At 37.0% G+C, this 19173-nt stretch overlaps 2 protein-coding genes across 9 annotated transcripts in view; one reads left to right on the top strand and one right to left on the bottom strand.

Annotated features, from left to right (window-relative positions):
• tmem74 (transmembrane protein 74) overlaps positions 1-19173 on the top strand; it is a 108027-nt gene that overhangs the window by 85006 nt on the left and 3848 nt on the right. The window contains exon 2 of one of the 8 annotated variants that reach the window (XM_079625994.1): positions 15312-15345. The exons of the other annotated variants lie outside the window; for them this stretch is intronic. The gene's annotated coding sequence lies outside the window, so the exon portion shown is untranslated. The remainder of the gene's footprint in view (positions 1-15311; positions 15346-19173) is intronic. 8 annotated transcript variants of the gene reach the window in all.
• On the bottom strand, positions 8815-13771 carry trhra (thyrotropin-releasing hormone receptor a). Its single transcript, XM_079626009.1, has 2 exons — positions 12723-13771; positions 8815-11094 (listed from the first exon to the last, which is right to left on the bottom strand). The coding sequence occupies exons 1-2, from the start codon at positions 13503-13505 to the stop codon at positions 10660-10662; spliced, it is 1218 nt and encodes a 405-aa protein (XP_079482135.1). The 5' UTR covers positions 13506-13771; the 3' UTR covers positions 8815-10659.

Here is a 19173-nt window from a genome sequence, read left to right as displayed (position 1 = left end):
ATCATTCAGCATGACAAGGAGAATACAAAACCAAAAAATGGAAAATGAGATTCCAGTGGGGGTCCGGTGATGTGTAAGGAAATATAATTCACACTAATGTATTAGATAATTACATTTAAAATGGTACACACTGATGAAATATGAAATGGTTTTCAGTTATGTGGAATAGCTTCATATGAGAGCCGTAATGGGATCAAATGCTTGATATGAGAGGTTTAATATGAGGTATAAATTAATGTTTCAAAGCATTCAAGGCTTATTTATCTCTATCCGCATCAAGAGCTTTTTGAGTGGCATAACGCTACAGTTTTATACTAACACTGCAGTAAAATCTCATGTAATTCTTATTTTGGTGGCTATTGCGACTCTTAATGAATCTTTTCTATCTTATAAAATGGCATATTAAAAAAAAAAAGCACATTGCTAACTAGATACCATTGCCACCAGAATTCTACAGTTTTTTCAAGGAAATTTTATAGGTTTGAAAATTTTAAAAGCAGATTTTAATATAATAATATTATGTATCTACATCTCAGATTAAGGTCTGTTTATCAAACAGAAAGTGAATGTCTAAAGGATAATGATTAACCATTAAGTAAAACATGAGTTGGTGTGCTGTCTTCTCAGTCATGCATAAAATATAAATATTCATCTTTTTTGACAGAAAATGCTATAATTTCATTTATCCATCAATATTCATTATTGGCATTACTTTGTCACCTAAAGGATACAAAATATAAGGAGGTTAAGGAATGTCAATTTACACAAATTCCCATGATCGATCGTCGTTTAAATTAATGATCAATTCATTGATTAATCATTAGCCTTAATACTGCAATATGCCTTTACTGCAGTGGCATTTAGCCAACAGGGTGTGCAAATGCTGCTCAAAACGCTATGTTCCTCACCAAATGAATGAGATGGGTTTTTAATCTAAATAAAGGGCTAGGATTGTAAAATGAGTCGATGTGATTGATCATTTATTAAATTACATATTTAATAATCAAATATATAACGACATTGCGTCACCAACACCGCCTCAAAATGTGTACTCTTCCTGGAACAAAGCGGTTCCAGTATGCACATGCAAACTTATAGGCTGCGTCCGAAAGCGTGGGCAGCTGACTTGTTGCCTCGCTGCCCTATCAGGCAATGACTTTGCAGGCAGCGTTTGCACACGAAGGTACCTCACGAAATGATTTGATTTCAAACAGACTTCTGAGGCAAAGTAATGGTTTAATGATCTACAAAAAAAAACAGAGAGAGCTTTGGTGAAAACTAAGCGAATATTTAATTACTGCAATAGTAATTTCTCGCTAGAAATGACATCATAAAACGTTGATCAAAAATTTACATTTACACACAAACTGATGACTAGGCGCAACTTTCAGTTGCTTTCGGCGCCATCTTTTTTTTTTAGCTCAACTGTCACAGAATGGAAAGCACAGAAATGGAAAGACATTGAAGGATACATCTATGCTGCCTTAAAAAAAACTATCAGGTGAAGGTATCTCAGGAGACAGGAAGTGATGCTAACATTGAATTCGGACGTGCCTTAATACTTTCAAACCTTGCAATGCGTCTTCCTATAAGGCAGCATTTATCAATTTTTGGACGCAGCCATAGTCCCATGGTCCCAAACATAACTCCGGCGCGCTCGCTTCATTTTTCCTCGTATCTGCTACATGTTTCGCAGTTGAGCAACACACACGCGCATGAATCTGCTTAATCGACGATAGATACGTTTTATCGATTAAATGTATTATTGACTATTTAAACTCCTAAAGGGTTTTTGTGGAATTTTTTACTGGTTCAGGTTGAGAGACCATCTTAAACTATATATAAAAAAGCCATTTTTTTTTATGATTCCGATTTATATTTGAATGTGACTGTAAATGAATCATACTCTGGGTCATTCTGAATGGGACAACTCAACTAAATTGGTTTAACCAGGGCTCGACATTAAGCCTTTTCATGTGCTTGTCCTTCAGACAAGTACATTTGTCATTCACTTGTCCGAGTAAAACAGGTAAAAAAGAAATAGTCTCGTAAATATAATTTATTCTGAAGCAATATTCTCATCAGTGTTCAATCTGCATATTGTCATATCTGCACCTTCAAATGGCATTTCCCTCCCTAATCTTATTAAATGTGTCCTTCATTCATTTCAGATTCCTAAATTTTATGAATAAATTGAATTAGAATAATAAGACCCTATATAGGGATGTTACCAGGGCTGATCAAATTAAATAATTTACACTGAAAAATTACAAATGCATTAAATAATGATATGAAATTGTTTTAAATATTTTTAAATATATACAAATAACAAATGTTGTAAATAATGATACGTTTAAACATAACACTAAACCAGTATGTGACGCCAGGTGACCGTCTTAATGAGCGAGTCAATGAGTCATTCATTCAAACGATTGGTTCAAACGACTGATTCATTCAAGAATGAGGCATTTGTTTATGAATGGCTACTGTACTCAGTACGTTGTAATCAGGGTACTTGTCCGGTCGGGCAAGTCAAAACTGATTTTCTGTCGAGAGATTTACAGCACAACTTACCTTATCGTAAAAGATGTCATGTTATAGTAAGCGGTTTGTGTTTGTCAGGAATCAGTGGACGAAAGAAAGAAATACACTTCTCTGTATCACCTAGGCCCCTTCTTTCAAGGACTGTTTGTTCTGCAAAACCTTTTTCATAAGGCACTTGTGGCTTTTTGTTTAAAGCATGTTTTTTTCTGAATACATCTAAATAAAATGTTGTATCTTTAGCCATTAGTCTGAGTCAATCAGTTTCACAAATAATGCTGAAAACTGTAAATGTTATGATTCATTTTTATAATGCCATTGTGCTATTTAACCAGAGGTGGTTTATTTGTATGTTCTGGGTTTATTCCAAAATTACAATTTTCAGCGATACTAAAATTTAACCAAAGTGTGATTTGATTAATCTGTAGAATCATGTCTTATCGGATTTGTCCATTCATGATCTGGCTTTCACCTGAGCGAACCTATCAGTGCACTCTCGAACGAGTTCTTTTCCTCCGCTGGGTTTCTTCCTCAGCTGTCCAGAAGAAATCCATCAACTTGAGCTTTGACGGATAGAAATTATTGTTGCCTAGCAACACTCGCTTGAGATTTGTGAATGCCAATGCGGCTTTACTGTTCATTCATTACAACATGGGAATGATAGAGGTTAACCATTAATTTTAGGCACAGTTCGGGCAGAAACATCTGCTCAATCTCCCATCCTACAGTATATTATAAGCACACTGGATGAAGTGTTGCATGGCACACTGTAAAATAATCCACAGAGAGTGTTTTCTGCTTAATTCCCCCAACCATAATGGCACGAGCTTGCTTTAAAAATGCGGTGACAATTACTTGAGGCACATTAAGCTAATTTCTGATCATTTTATATGCTAAAGCAATTTTTTTCTTTGATTCAGCAAATACTATATCTCGGTTTCATGGGTTGAGCACACCTGGACTGTTCCCAGGGTCTATTTGTTAATCATGCGATAACTGACTTCTTTGTCATTCAGTTCATTACTGAACTTACTCTATCTGAAAGCAGCAAAGGTAGTATAATACGTCATATATAAGTTCCTTGAAGTGCAATTGATCATTACATCCATTGATGTCAGTGTCTAGTCCAGGTATATATTTTTTACAGGTTACGGTTAAAATGACCTTAAAGGTCAATAGTCACACACACATGTCTCTTTTCACAGCAGCACTCCAAAGTAACTTTGAAGAGTGAAAAGAAGCCTTAGGTGAAGACAGGATGGATAGTGTCAAGTCTATAAGTTTGAATAGCACTTTTGCACTTGGCTAACAAAAGCCAATCAGGGACAGCAAGCCAATGACCGCCCGAGCAAGCCATTATTATATGGTCTGGACTCACGTTGTTGCTCTTGTGATAGCAGTGCAGTGATTACCGCACCATTTAAGGCTCTCTTTTTCATAAGCATGAGATCATTGCTATAAACTGTTCTTTAGATATTCTTAGAATGTTCTTTTTTAAAATAGGGAGTTATTGATGTATTTAAGAAATATTGATACTTAAATCTCAAATAGCCCTGAAGTACCACTAAAAATTAGAATTATTTCTTGGAAGAATGAGATAAGTTAAGAGTTAGGTTATCACAGACATGAGAGAGGAAATAAATTTTGTCTTTAGTCCTATTCGGATGGGACTAGTTTTCTAAAAGTGGTTTGAATTACATTTCTTATCACCTGATGTCTGTGATTTCATGTTCAGATTCGGATGGGACTAGCATATTTGTGTTTATTACAGAGGTGGGAGTGTGTGTTTACTAGACGTGGGCATTACAGATATTACAGATTTAATATACAATATTAAAATCCTTTTTACATTTAAGTTTAGAAGTGGCTGTTTATAATAAACCCACATAAGTGAGCAGATACTGTACATCTAGACAAGTATCTTACCCACTGATATTAAAGATTCCGCGATTTGGCTCTATTTATTAGTTTTATTGTTTTCATCAGATAACGTCCATAATAAAATTAAATGAACGCATGTGAAAGATTGGTGGTCAAAGGGTAGCTCAGGTTGCGTTAGAATAATGCAATATTGGCAATCACAGGCCTTCGCATTCGGACGGGATTAGATTTCTCAGAGATAAATTGAGTTTACCAGAAAAAAAAAAACCTGGATTTTTTACTTGAGGTTGTGTGAGAAAAACACAGACATTCTTTCAGATTCAGACAGATTCGGACAGAATTAAAATATCAAAGTATTCTCTATCATAAATTTCTCCAACGACCTCCATGAAAACTAGTCCCGTCCGAATGGGGCTTTAGAGTAATAATTGACCCAAAAGTGAAAATTCAGTCAAAATTATATTATAATTTGTATTATTTTTTTCCGAAATGTTGACAACTTAGTTTTAACTAATAATTGTTGCAAACTACTACCAACAAAATATTAGTGCATTCCTTGAACTGGGCGTCATTACAAACTACATCCTTATGCATTGCTTTCTGCCAGGACTTTTACGGGCTTTTCCCAAATCACAGAAGTGACCTATAGACGTCCGTGTTTAGCTCGAGGTCATGGTGCAAAGGACTGAAATTACTCTGAACCATCCCTTTAAGGCAACACTTAAATCACACACTGTATCTCGATGAATTAAATATTCTACTTTAAATCTTCACTTATATCTTCCACATATTGTGCAATTCGTTAAAAACTAAATGATGTATCTATCAATGGTCACAGTGGAGGCCAAAATCATCAACAAATTGAGAGCTGGATTCAAAATCAAAGTAAAATTTTTAATTACAGACTGATCCAACAAATACTGTATGTATGGCCTCCACATGGCATCTGGGCATGCTCCTGATGAAATGGAGGATGGTGTCCTGGGGATGTCCTTCCAGACCTGGATCAGGGCATCTGTGGTGTTACTTGCTCCGGAAGCTCAGATACATAATGTCCCAGGGGTTTTTCAATTGGATTAAGGTCTGGGGAACGTGAGGGCCAGTCAATGGCATCAATGCCTTCGCCTCTACACACTCTGACCAAATGAGACCGGGTGTTGTCATGCACCAGGAGGAACCCAGGGCCCACTGTGCCAGTGTAAGGTCCAGCAATCGCTCTGAGGATTTCATCCCAGTACCTACGTAACAGTCAGTGTGACCCTCCAAAAATATTTCTCCCCAGACCATCACTGACCCACTACCAAACTGGTCTCGCTGGATGATGTTGCAGTCAGCATAACGTTCCCCACAGCTTCTCAAGACTTTCACGTCTGTCACGTGCTCAGTGTGAACCTGCTATAATGTTTAATATCTACCAACTGAGATGTTCTTCATTCTATCTACATGACTTAATTTGTATGTGTTGTATTTTTGAGGCCAACAATAATTTAATTTGAGCGGAAACTGCACTTCCAGTCACTTATAATTGAATGTTAAGTTTGAAAAGATAGACATGGAGAGTTGACATTTCCATGTGAGCGCTTGTGTCACTGCGGTATGTTTTTGTTTGGACTGAAAAACTGTACAAGCCTCAAGCAACAGGTTTCTCTGTCTATTGTTCTGTGTTCCACTATGTGGCCTGTGGAAGTTTAAAACATTGATTTTCATCATTTGTCTCATTTGCAGTAGCAAACAGACTGTTTCTGAAGTTCGTGTTTGCTGAAGATTTTAGAAAACAGGCTGTTCATGAAATGTGTTTATCCTTGTAAAATCTGACAAATATTGTCAGCATGCCAAACAGATGCACAATGGCCGTCCTTATGTTCTATAGACATGCATTGAATGAGCACCTAAACTGCAATTCATTTGTATTCCAGACTCTTTGTATTCCAGTATAGGTTATGATGTTATACGATGCAGCATCCTAAAATAGAAGTGGAGTGTACGGTTATCTCCACTGTCAAGTGTTGACATAAGTGCATGAGGCTGAACTGGGCTGTAGCTGTTTACACTAATCAGCCCTGTCCTGCTAAGCTCTTTTGTTGACTCTTGTGTCAAGAGACCTTTGGTTGAGATTAACGTTCTCTCATTCTCACCACATCCAACTCAGGGCCAATGCTGGATTCATTTGTTTGTGTCTTTTTGGCTCCAGGCACACAAGCCAATGAGTTTTGATGCAGAAACCCAGTTGGCACTTGTAACCAATTAGACGGTGTGAATCAAATGTGGGAAAAGTATATATATATAAATACCAGTAAAAAGTTTGGAATAGGCTAATTAAGATGTTTTTTAAAAAAGTTATTTTTTTTAAAACATGTTTTTTTAGAAGTCTCTTATGCTCATCAAGGCTGGAAGGTACGGTAAAAAGGTTCAAATGTATTGAAGCCATGCTGTGAAATTCCTTTTATGCAACAGTTCGCTGGAACAATCAAATAAATACATAAATAAACAGGGAAAAAAACGTTTGCAAAGACCCGCCCCCTTTAGTTAGGCTACTGTTGCTATGTCCGACAAGCTACGCTGCTCTCACGCCACACCATGTTCTCACGCACTGAAAAATACATCGCGGAGCAGAGAGGACACTGACAACGCCCTGACAGACAGAACAGACCAGGTTACTTTTGATATTAAACAAAGTCTCACCTTTCAAACTTGGTAATTTCTTTTAAAGAAATTTAAACAATAAATACCGTTTTGTGGCTCTTTAATGTGTCTGACCGATTGCTGGAGCATCAGTTAAAGCTGCTCGTGAACCAATCATCTCTTCCTTCTAGTTAATTTATAGCATCAAATAAACATAAATGAACATAGAAATGTTGTTTTAACCGCGGAAAGGCGTCAGTACACTCTGTTTTCCAAGTTCAAATCCTCCCACCTTCATCTACTAACGTTAACTCTCCTGACTGCTTTGTCGGACAAAATGGCGGATGGCGAAGTATGATTGGTCAGATCACTTGTCATTCAAGCTCCCTGCGAAGGGTCAATTAATATATATTAACTTATATATTATACTTATATATTGTTTCAACTGAAAATAAACCTGTTTTTGGTGAGTATCCTCGTAGGCAGATTCTTAAATGAAGGTCTTGAACGTAAAGAGTTGGGGGAAAACCTGCTGTATCATTAATATTAATTATTAATGATGTGAACAAATCACAGAATAACACTCATGGCTCTTGACTGAACCACTTTTGTAGCTTAATAAGTATTCATATTTAAGATTATTATTGAAGATGTGTGATTATTCCATTTATGTAATACTGTTAAACCTATACCTGAACATTTTAAACCACATTTTATTTAATTTGTTTCTTTGTTCTATTGTTTCATATGTGGTATATCAGTTGTAATTAGTTCAATTGTTCTTATTTTATTAATGACTGTTTTTTTCTTTATATAAGTTTGGTTAGTTTTGTTTTGGAATTAATTGAGTTTTTTTTTATTAGAATTGAGAATTGTGAACTTATGTAAAATGTGACAAACTTATTGATTAAAATACAAAGTTACATGGGTCAAAAACAGCAGAAATAATAGGCCTACATTTGACTAATTTGTTCCCCATAAATTGAGGAAAAAAGGGACAGCCTAACAGAAGGTGAGATATATATTGTAGATTTTGCATAAATTGTAACTAAAACTACCACCACCACCCACCCCCACTGTATTGGGTATGAGGTAGAGTAAAGGGCTTTACTAATCAACAGCCAATATGCTAGTATATATGCATGCTAATTAGCACCTACTTTAATGCACCTTATAGTGAATAAAAAATGCATGCATTCCTGTTCAAACTGAATTTTCAGCGTCATTACGCAGCCTTCAGAGTGCGGTAAGAAATGCTCCAATGTTTGTTAGTGCTCTTTAATTTGTTGCCCCTCATAAATCACTTTGTTGATTAGCCACTTCTGTGATGATTTATTGTAATTGGAGGGCAGGAGGGAACGGTAATAAATGTCTGTTCAGGCTCTTCCTCTATAGTTTCTACGTCCATCTTCTGGCTGAGCATCTGAACTTGACAGCTTAGCGAGGGTCAGGCCGGCTTCTGCAATGGAATGGGCCTAAAAGGTGTTTTGACCTGGACACTCAAACATAAACTACTTTACAGCTTGCATTCCTGTTCAAACTGAATGCTTGCTGTTTTTTGTTTGTTTTTTCGTCACTGCGTAATCTGTGACAAAAACTAATATCCAGGGGGTGATTTAAAGGAAATGAGCTGAAATCCATTTGATTGGATTTTATGTTGCAGGATTGTTGTATATGAAATGTTTATTGAAATACACATTAGCATAATATCTGAGTGTTCAATCACATTTAGAGGATGTTAAACCATAAAAATGAAATCAAGAGGAATTTCCCAAATAGCTATTACTTTATTTTAAACTACAACTGTACAAAATACAAATACAAAACATGTTTTAAAACAGCAAGAAAAGCAATTTAAACACAAAACAAATGTTTACCACCATACACTGATTTTTTTTGCTTACATCACAACAGCTGTACATTTCGTCATATAAAGTGTTCACTGATTATGAGGAAAAAACATATTTTAGTTGAGGTTAAAATTTCACATTACAATCCATGTTCACGCAGGTACTGTATTTTACAGCAACCGACTACTGAAAACTACAGATAGAGAGCTGAGACATGTTTTTTTTCTTCAAGGTATTAAAACTAGGTATTTACAGCATAAGCTTGTAACACTTTACAATAAGGTCTCATTTATGACCCTGGATCACAAAACCAGTCACAAGTCGCACGGGTATATTTGTGGCAATAGCCAACAATACAGTACATTTTATAGGTCAAAATTATCGATTTTTCTTTTATGCCAGAAATCATTAGGATGTAAAGATCATGTTCCATGAAGACATTTTGTAAATTTTCTACCGTAAATATATGAAACATTTATTTTTGTGAGTGAATGCAGCACAATCGCAAACATATGGACAACTTTAAAGGCGATTTTTCTCAATGTTTCGATTTTTTTTTGCATTTGTTAGCATTAGTTAATATATTAACTAACACGAACTAACAATGAGCAATACATTTGTTACAGTATTTAATTATTAATCTTCTTTAATGTTAGTTCAAAGTGCATTAACTAGTGTTAACAAATACCACTTTTGATTTTAATATTGCATTAATAAATGTTAAAATTAACATTATCTAAGATTAATAAATGCTGTAGAAGTATTGTTCATTCTTTGTTCATGTTAACTCAATTTGTTACCTAATGAAACCTTATTGTAAAGTGTTACCTATAAAATAATTGTTCAATTACCTTCCCTTAATTATACCACAAATATGCAAATGTTACAGATATAAACATCTAAAATGACAAATTATTTTCATCTCCTCCATAATTTTGCAGTATATTATCTGCAAAAACTGAGCTCTGCTAGGACATCAATGCCACTGTGAGGAAACAGCCTCAGCTGATGATGCTATTCACAATATATTTGACGAAAGCAACGGACGCATGTTTACTCTGGTTTTAGACTGATAAATGTGGGAAGTGGGTGTCAATCGTGGCTTGCTGAAATGCTAAAGTTCAGGACTTGAATCTGCAACACCCTTAAATCTAGTGTCACGGTTAGGTGTAAAATGATGCCATTTTATACTCCTTGGGCGGAAATTGGGCAGGATACATTTGAGTCTCAATTGTAAAACTGAGCTTACAATTGAAACCGAGAAGTAATCAACTGTCCCATTTTTTCAGAGTGCAGTGTGAGTATCAATTTGACACCCGTTCTTGGAACAAGTTTTCCAGAGTGATGATTTGTCAGTGATGCATGTGGTTGTTGCCACAGTGACCATGTGGTAATGCTTTGAGTCCACAAATCTTCAGAGTGGAAGTACCAAAGAATTCACCCCTGAGCTCACACACACTCAATCACCTCCAAATCCACCATCACCCTTTCGTGTTCAATCAACCATTCAGTTATCTGTCCGTGATTGCTTTAGGAGCATTACGGCACCTGCACAGGACTGGAATGGGGCCTATTTTGGTCTTCAGTCAACATACAGTTTGGAAAGTTATGAATAAATCTGCTTCGTTTCAAATCTGCAAATTTAAGTCTGTGATTGTCAAAAATGCTGTTTTCATGTGGCCACCACTCCAGGCTAACTCTGAGGCACTGTGAAACTGCTGACACTGCAAATTAAGCAACCGAATCGACACAAACCAACGAGGAGCTAAGCACTTTGTGCAAATGTGCCTTTGCAAGCTAGTGAGGACTCTTTAAACGACAACCTCTTCCTCTCGGGCAGGAGCTCTTCGGCGGCTCCGCGGATGTCGTCCAGCTCTGTGGTGTAGTGGTCTGGGCTTTCTCCGTTGGAGGTCTCCTTGATGACGCTGTACGTGAGGGCCACGCTGTAAGTGGGGGGCTTCTCGGAGCGCTGGGGCCCGCAATGGCACAGTTTTCGGAAGGCGGCGCGAAACTTCTGCGACATGGCATTGTAGATGATGGGGTTGATGGCGCTGTTCATGTAAAGGCAGAGACGGCAGAACAGGAGGAACCAGATGTCCAGATAGGGGTTCTTGAGGAAGGAGTTGACCACCACCAGCGTCCGATAGGGCATCCACAGCAAAGCAAAGAGAATCACCACCACTGCCAGCATCTTTGTCACCTACAGCAGACAGCATGACAGATGTTTTTATGTAGATGTAACTCTCTGATCCCTCATAATTGCATTAAAAAAAAAAAAAATCCTCTTTAATCTCATTCTCATTTTAACAGATCAACATAATTATATTAAAGTAACACTTTATTTTACAGTGCCCTTGTTACTTACATGTAGGCCTACTTACCATAGTAATAACAGTAAGTTATGCATACTTACATGCAACTAACCCTCAACCAAATCCTACCCTAACCCTATAGTAAACAATTAGTTGCTTAATATTACTCAGTACTTAAATATATAATTACACTGTAACAATTACACCTTAAAATAAAGTGTAACCTATATTATATATTATATAAGCCTCGGCAGTGTTTAAGTGAAATATGAGTTTTGAATTGTATGGGTTTTGCATAGCTACCATTAATAACTTTACAAAAATTGATGTTGCTGTTTTTTTCAATGTAACTAATTAACATGTAAGGTGAAAGTATGAATGTCTGTGACAATTGGTGACATGGTAACAGGATACCTGTTTTCTAATTAAAGCATGCTCATTTTAATTTATCACTCAATCTTAGCCTTTTGCAACAGTATAAACATGATTATCACGGTACACCTGTTGTATTGTGTGCCAGATTTTTTGCCAAATGTGTTAACACACCATAACATGTCATGGTTCATTTATGGAAAACACATTTGTAGAGCCTGAGCAAATTCATAGCTTAAAGACTGATTTTATAAAGGTCACGAGAGGCTATGTTTCTCTCCATGTTGGACAACCAGACAAAGAGCCTTAGGGCAACACAAAAACAACACAAGTGCAGTCGCTCCGAGTTCATCAGATGGCGCCTGGCTTCACTATGCATTTGGGCCTTTACCTGCTCGAGGCTATGTGAGCCGTCACCGGGTTTTTTTTTCTTTCTTCAAATAACTGGCAAACTCCTGATGTGTTCTGGTTCGGGTTCACAAATGTTTCCTGCACTACCACAACACCGCTACCGAATCAACAACGCAACATGCGTAGTCCGTTTCCCGAAAAATGATTCTTATGCACCGACTCTTTAATGTGAACCAAGTATGACCAATGTATTCTGAATCTCGAAAGAATGACTCCAAAGGAATCGGTTCTTTTAAAACACACATCGTGACCAGAGCAGTTATTTTCCCAATTTAATCTAATGAATTGAATGATTTTTTGTTTTTTTGGCGAATCAAAAACGCGATCAAAATCTCGAACGAATTCTGATCGCTAGAGGCAAAATTGCTGAAGTGCATTTATAAAAATGTATCTAAAACGTCTTTGAAAACTCTTTGAACAACATTTTTGCAATAATTGTATTACATTAATTTCAGATTTGTTGTTACCCTAGATGTAATAAGAAATGCATTTATTTTTTAGGCCTATGCAGGCTATTCATTCATTTAAAAATATATATTCTAATCTCCTTCTCTAAATCGTGGCTAATCGTTAGTAGCCTAAATGGAACAATCAAACCGTAGAGGAATCGGAACCAAATGTATTAAACTCCGACTCACATTCCAAACCAGTGAATGCTGCTATAGAATGTATTCCGCATGATCCCCATGCGCACAATTACGCACAAAGGTATGCGTTCAAATCAACACTTTACCTGTCTCCGAGAAGCAGCAGTCGTGCTGCTGGAGGAACTCCTTGAGTTCCCATGCACGGACGACTGCTTTTTCCAGTTTCTTCGACTTTCCTTGGGATCCAACGGCAATGGGTTGAGGAAAAGAATTCTTGCGATAAATCCGTATAAAACAGTGGCCAGCAAAAGAGGGATAACGTAGAACACCGCATAGTCTGTGAAATATATTGGCAAATACATGTTTCTGGATACTTTGTAGGCGCATGTCATGAGGACAGCGTTGTCAAAAACGACTTCTTTCGTGTCGGAAAGATAAAGCCACATAACGCAATAGAGGGAAGTTAAAACCCAAACTAGCACAATGATCTTCTTGGCTCTGGAGAGGGTGCACATAAACTGCGCTTTTATCGGGTGGCAAATAGCAATATAGCGTTCAATGGTGAAGGCTGTGATGGAGCAGGATGACGCGTTGATACCCAGGTACTGAAAATAAGTGATGGAGAGGCACCCGGCGTATCCGTACACCCACTGGCCGCCGAACAGACTCTCGGTGATGTTGGGCAGCCCCGCTGCCGTCAGGACCATGAGGTCGGCAACTGCCAGACTCACCAAGTAACAGTTAGTTGGGGTACGCATGTGCTTAGTCGTTAAGACCACAAGAATGACCATAATGTTCCCAACAATTCCAACTCCACAAATAAGGATCACTAATAAGATGCTCGCGACCTTGTATTCGACAGTATAATCAGTCCATATCGAAGTAGTGTTGTTGTTGTTGTTAAAATGGAATATAGTGTCGTTATCCATGCTCCACTTGTGTTTGTTTCCTATTTTCCCCACAGAAATCACTTTTCAGCTCTCCAGGACGCGCGCAAAAAGGTCATATTTCAGTATTCCAGAGAAAGAAAATTCTGTAAAGTTAAAATGTCCGTTTTAAATGTCCTTCTGGAAAAAAAACACGCTCCAGTCACAGCAGGCTTTAGACCTCAGAGATGAAAATTAACGCAGTTTCGTTTGGTGCGAAGCCAAGAATGTGTCCGTGGTAATTTGTGTGATATATAAAAATCCTTTCCCTAGTGTGCATAACTGCAGAGAGCCGACAGAGGTGTTGCACCGCCCAGGGCTGAACAGGCTGATATGGTCTGAGACCGTGGTAACCCTAATACGCGACCGAGAGCGTCAGTAAGGGCAGGTTGTGCAGTGCGTAATGCCGAAGCAAGCAAGAGAGGAAGTGTCTGATCAATTATGGGTTTCTCGCCTAAACTGTCCCCCAAACGCCCAATTTCACGTTCTAATTAAAATGTTCCTCTGCAATATGGTGTTTGTTTAAAAGTCAGTTTGCTCTGGTTATATCAGAACTGATAGTGCTTGCTTTTACGCAGTTTGTTTCAAGGGGTATGATAAGGTTTCAGATTGATCCAAGCCCAGGAAGGCTGGCCAAGTTTGATTTCACCTGCAAAATGCAGGTTTACACCCATGAGAGCCATTATTGACACTTAACTGAGTCTATTGATGCACAGGTCTTAAAGGGCTTAACAGTCTTCTGTGTATTTGTGATGAAGAAAAATCACTGGGATTAATCTATGGGTTATTGTGCCTTGAGCTATGATGTATAACATATTACAGTTGTTATTTGACATATTGTGACATTATTTGTACAAACAGGTCAACTGAAATAGTTTTTGAGGAAGTGGAAAAAAAGCTAGCTTTATCCGTGCAGACCTTAGCTTTGCTAACTTTCAAGTTAGCATGAAACAGATCGTCTTTTCTTCCCTATTGTGATGTATATCCGAGTGAGGCAGCTTTTTGTAAAAGAAAAAATGTGGGGCGCGACTTGATTTTGTCCATCGGGAATTGATTGGATTGTTGTTTGCTATTGGTTGATCTCATGTGATTGACAGGTTGCCCCGCCCTTTCTACATAAACACGTCATCAGAGAAGAGAAGATGATATTGCAAGTGGGAGGGGAAGATATTTTGATGAAAGATTACGAGGGCACATGAACTTTGTAACAACAAAAAAAAAACAGGTGGAGCTGGGGAAGGTGGATGGTTTCTGAAAGCGCGCTGCAAACTGCTACAGCAAATGCGGACTAAGTATTTGCAGTGAGTTCATTGGCTACTGATACAGAAGGAACCAATCAGCCGTGCCCTGTAGAGAATGATGTGATTGCAAACAGATTGAGTTAAGGACCTATCAGCCAGCGCCATCTAGAGTTTCATTACAGAACTTTGCATATATGCACAGATAAATAACTTTAAATAAACAATGCGATATTCCATAAAAAAACATAATTGTAAGCTTTGATTTTTATGGTGACTTTAAGCAGTTTAACAAGATCCAATTATTATTCTTTTTTATGTTTGATTGAGGCACTTTAGTATACTTATATTAGTATTATTTCTTAATGTGTTGTTAAATCTTTATCAAAAGCATGACAGTGTCATTCATGTCACAAAAAATAATTACATATTTTTTGACAGCTTTTGTGCTCTCTCGGTGCTCTCTCGAAACTTGACACAGATTGCTTTATATTCTTGAGAAGAGTAAATAACAGAACTTTACAGCTGTCAAATCCTCTGGATTTATCAGGGTTTCTTTATTTATTTATAGGCTACATTTTGCATCATGACATCTATTGCAGACAGTAAGTGCTAAAAGTCATTTCTCTTTTTCCATTTTGCGAAGGTCAGGTCTATTTGAAGAGTTTATGACTCCGAGGGGGTGATATCTGATGGCCATAAAGACATAATACATTATGGCCACCTTAAAAAATATCAACATTTCAGTGGGGGCTTTATGCAGTGAAGTGTTTTCTCAGCTATTTATCTTTCTAGACCTTTGGAAGTGCACACACAAGGCTAGAAAAAAGGAAGCAAGATGTGACACATTTTCTGATTTATTATTTGTTTTAAAGTTATAGATAGATAATGCTGGGTTTGAACAATATTTTGGCAATCATACATTATCGTCATATAGGTGATCACCCATTTTGTATGATTAGTGTTGCACTGCCATCTAGTGGACATTTTGATTAAGCACACAAATAAATAGTCCCCAACAGTTTTTCTGCGTTTAATCGCAGATTCTAGAACGCTTTCTTACTCTCGTGATTCATTAAGAGAAATGTAAAGCAACTAAAACACATTGTTATTTAACATTTCGTTATTAGGAGCATGTTAAAATGCTTAAACCCCCTTTAACAGATTCACAATATTATTTTTCCTTAACTGAAAATGCCGTTTCCTATGGTTAAGAATCAAGATACACATTTTGGATTTTGATTTGAATCCCATAACAACTCATTCCCACCCAAAAAAAAAAAAAAAAAAAAAAATATATATATATATATATATGTATATATATATATATATATATATATATATATATATATATATATATATATAATGAGATGAATAAAATCTATTGCATTGATCAAAGTTAACTTCCTGTAATTGTTCATATCACCCAACTTCTAGAAAGACTGTGAGAGATCTAAGAGATATTCAGAGAGTTTATGAATAATATGGGAGCTTGACAAGCATTTATAAAGACAAGGCTGTGATTTCATCGTTTGTTATGGAAATGCAATGAATAATTCATCATCTGCCGGACTGTATGATTCATTCGTTCTCTAAATGAATTTGATTTAAGCAAACTTTCGAATTTAAAACACAAAGATGTTGTTCTGCTTTTAATCAGATTCAATGCCAGCAAACCACTCCAAGCTTGGCAGCCGGCATCTCAAAGGAATAAATAACATTTCTGGCTGCGACTCAGGACTATCTAATTTTTCTAATGACAAGAGCCCGGTTTCTACATCTCACCTTGCATGTCTCCCATCCGAAAGGCCGTGGACACAATGAGGTGAAACCAGTCATTCCGCGTGTTCTTGTTATTGGCTTCAAAGAGAGCCAGTTCATTTTAGAAAAATGAGATTGTGTAGTTGGTGGTGACAGCATCGACCAATCAAAACTTTTTAATCAAATTAAATGTATTACAATACCCTGTTCAAGGACAACGGTGCTGCTTCTTTGTTCATGATTTAAGTACAGTTTAGATTCTCAACTCTTATCTTATAAAAACCTTTTTTGTCAATTAAAATCTGGGATAGTGCAAGTTGTGTTTTTATGATTTTACATGGACAGGGATGAGCTCATATTATGATAATCAAAACATTTTGATACCAGCAGTGAGACACTATTTTTGTTGACCTTCAAAGAGGTTTAATGACTAAAAGAGCTGTCTGTCGGTCACTCTCTCTCCATCTCTTGCTTTGAGCACTTTGCTCCCTCTCATGCCCTAAAATGTATATCTTAAATGTATTTAAGAGGCTTAAGAGTTTAGATGGGTCTTTGTCAGAGTAATATTCCTGTCCTTAAAGAGCTTACAGACATACACCTCCTTATCCGAGGCTTTATTCAGAATAGCATACCATATTCTTTATTGCTGCAGTATATAATACTGTGCTCCCTGTTTCTGTATGCACAGACTTGCCCCAGACAATGTGCTCTCAACTTGAATTTCAATTTGCGTGATGAATGAGCCGGTATATCAGCAATTTCTCTTTGACTTTTATTTTTATTGACTCATTTAATCATCTGACTGCAAATTGTTGTAATTTTTTAATGCAAAATTGCCTTGAAAAATGCTAAATAACAAGATGTTCATAGAAACCCACCTGCTGAGTTATTTCATAATTATTATATTTATAATTATTATATTGTTTATTAATATTTTGGATTATATTTTATTTTTAGATTTATTTTTAATTTTAGTTCAAGCTTTCATCATTTTGTTATGTGCTTTTGTAATTTTTACTGGTTTTTAATTATATATATATATTAGCTATAGTTTATATATTTTAATTAATGAAAACAATTAAAAAGGTTTAGTGTCAGTTAACAATTACAACACTGGAGGTCATGTGACAATGTAGCATACTTCTGCACTGTATGCATTAAGTATTCTATTCTAAACATAGCCTGATATGCTCAACTCCTGGATCGCATAACATGTGACCTTGGATCACATGACACGTGCCGTGTAGCTCTGTGGGCAGCACTGATTTCAGTCTTCACTCAGTTCTCAGGACCAAGGACAGCTCCTTCCTTCCTTCCCTACCTACCGGTACTCGGGTTTGCTTACCTTGTCTGTATTTTTCACAAAGACACAGAGGCCAATAAAGATCTAAGTGTCCTCCAGCATTACAAAGTTGCCAACAATGCCAGGCATAACTTTTTTTTTTTCAAAGTTAGTTCTGTCATAGTTTAGAGTGCTTATGTCCTGTACAATGTGCAAAACACAAGCATTTGGGTCAATAAGATTGATTTTTAAAGAAATTAATACTTTTGTTCAGTAAGGATGCATCACATTGATCAAAAGTATATCAAAGTAAAGACTTTTACATTACTAAAAAAAAACTATTTCAAATAAATGATCTTCATTTGAACTTTCTCATCAAAGTAATAATGGTTTCCAAAAAAAATTGGACAGCAGAACAGGACTGACAATAATAATAAATGTTTCTTGAGCATCAAATCAGCATATGAGAATGATTTCTGAAGGATCATGTGACACTGAAGACTGGGAATTCAGCTTTGCCATGACTAAATTACATTTTAAAATAAATCTTACCAACCTCAGAAACTGTATAGTGTACTGGCGTCATATTAGTCACCTGAAATTACAAAATCAATCCAAAGATTTGTGTTTGCATAACATGCACACCTGGACTATATTGGTCAACAGGTACACAGGTCAATTTATATTTCAAATTAATTTATTCTTGAGTGTGAAATAAAAGTGCCATCACACTCTTGGTTCTGAGAAACACACCGCCTTGCAGGTTCCTAAAACAAAGAGCCAAACTTTACACTTGTTTGTTCCGTTCCACTCTGTAGTTCTAATGTGATTTTTCAGTTTATAAACGATCGTTACATTTTATTTAAGGCTTTTTAACCTTTCATTTTGCCTTTATTTAATAGAGATGCAAGAGCAAAGCTATGTGACTGCAGGTTTGTAGCAGCTGTGTGATGTTATTTAGCAGCTGGCTACGTGTGTAATCACCTGGTCCAGACAACATGAGGACAGACTCACGAGCCACAGCGTGCTTCTGTATTCCAAGGTGACGGTTGATACCCAAGGCTCTGAAACTCAATTTTGTCCTTGGCAATGCATGCCGGATTGGCTCAGCTGGCCGCTGACGGTATGGAAATCTCAGAGGGCTGTGCAGCAAAATAAGCTGTGCATCCTTCGGAGACTTCCGTCCTGCTGAAAATAGTCCAAACCGACTGGAGCATACAGCTACTCCACCTATGTTCAACACGCCAGCAGTGACAGATGGGAATTCATGACTGTGCACCTCGTACTCCCTGAGCTGAGCCTCCACCAGCCTGGGACATTAATCTCTGGCTGAGTAAGCCCCACTTCTCTGCAGACTCATCTGTTAAATAGGAACTTGCCTGGCCTTGAT

Source organism: Phoxinus phoxinus (assembly GCF_949152265.1).
Source record: "Phoxinus phoxinus genome assembly, chromosome: 10".
Classification (NCBI taxonomy): Eukaryota; Metazoa; Chordata; class Actinopteri; order Cypriniformes; family Leuciscidae; genus Phoxinus; species Phoxinus phoxinus.
Note: the sequence above shows the minus strand (reverse complement) of the source record. Positions and strands in the feature narration are given on the sequence as shown.

Excerpts from the sequence above, each read along its gene's own strand:
- trhra (XM_079626009.1), bottom strand. The coding sequence starts at position 13,505 with ATGGATAACGACACTATATTCCATTTTAACAACAACAACAACACTACT. Across the intron at positions 11,095-12,722 it reads CTGCTGCTTCTCGGAGACAG|GTGACAAAGATGCTGGCAGT; the intron begins GTAAAGTGTTGA and ends TGTCTGCTGTAG.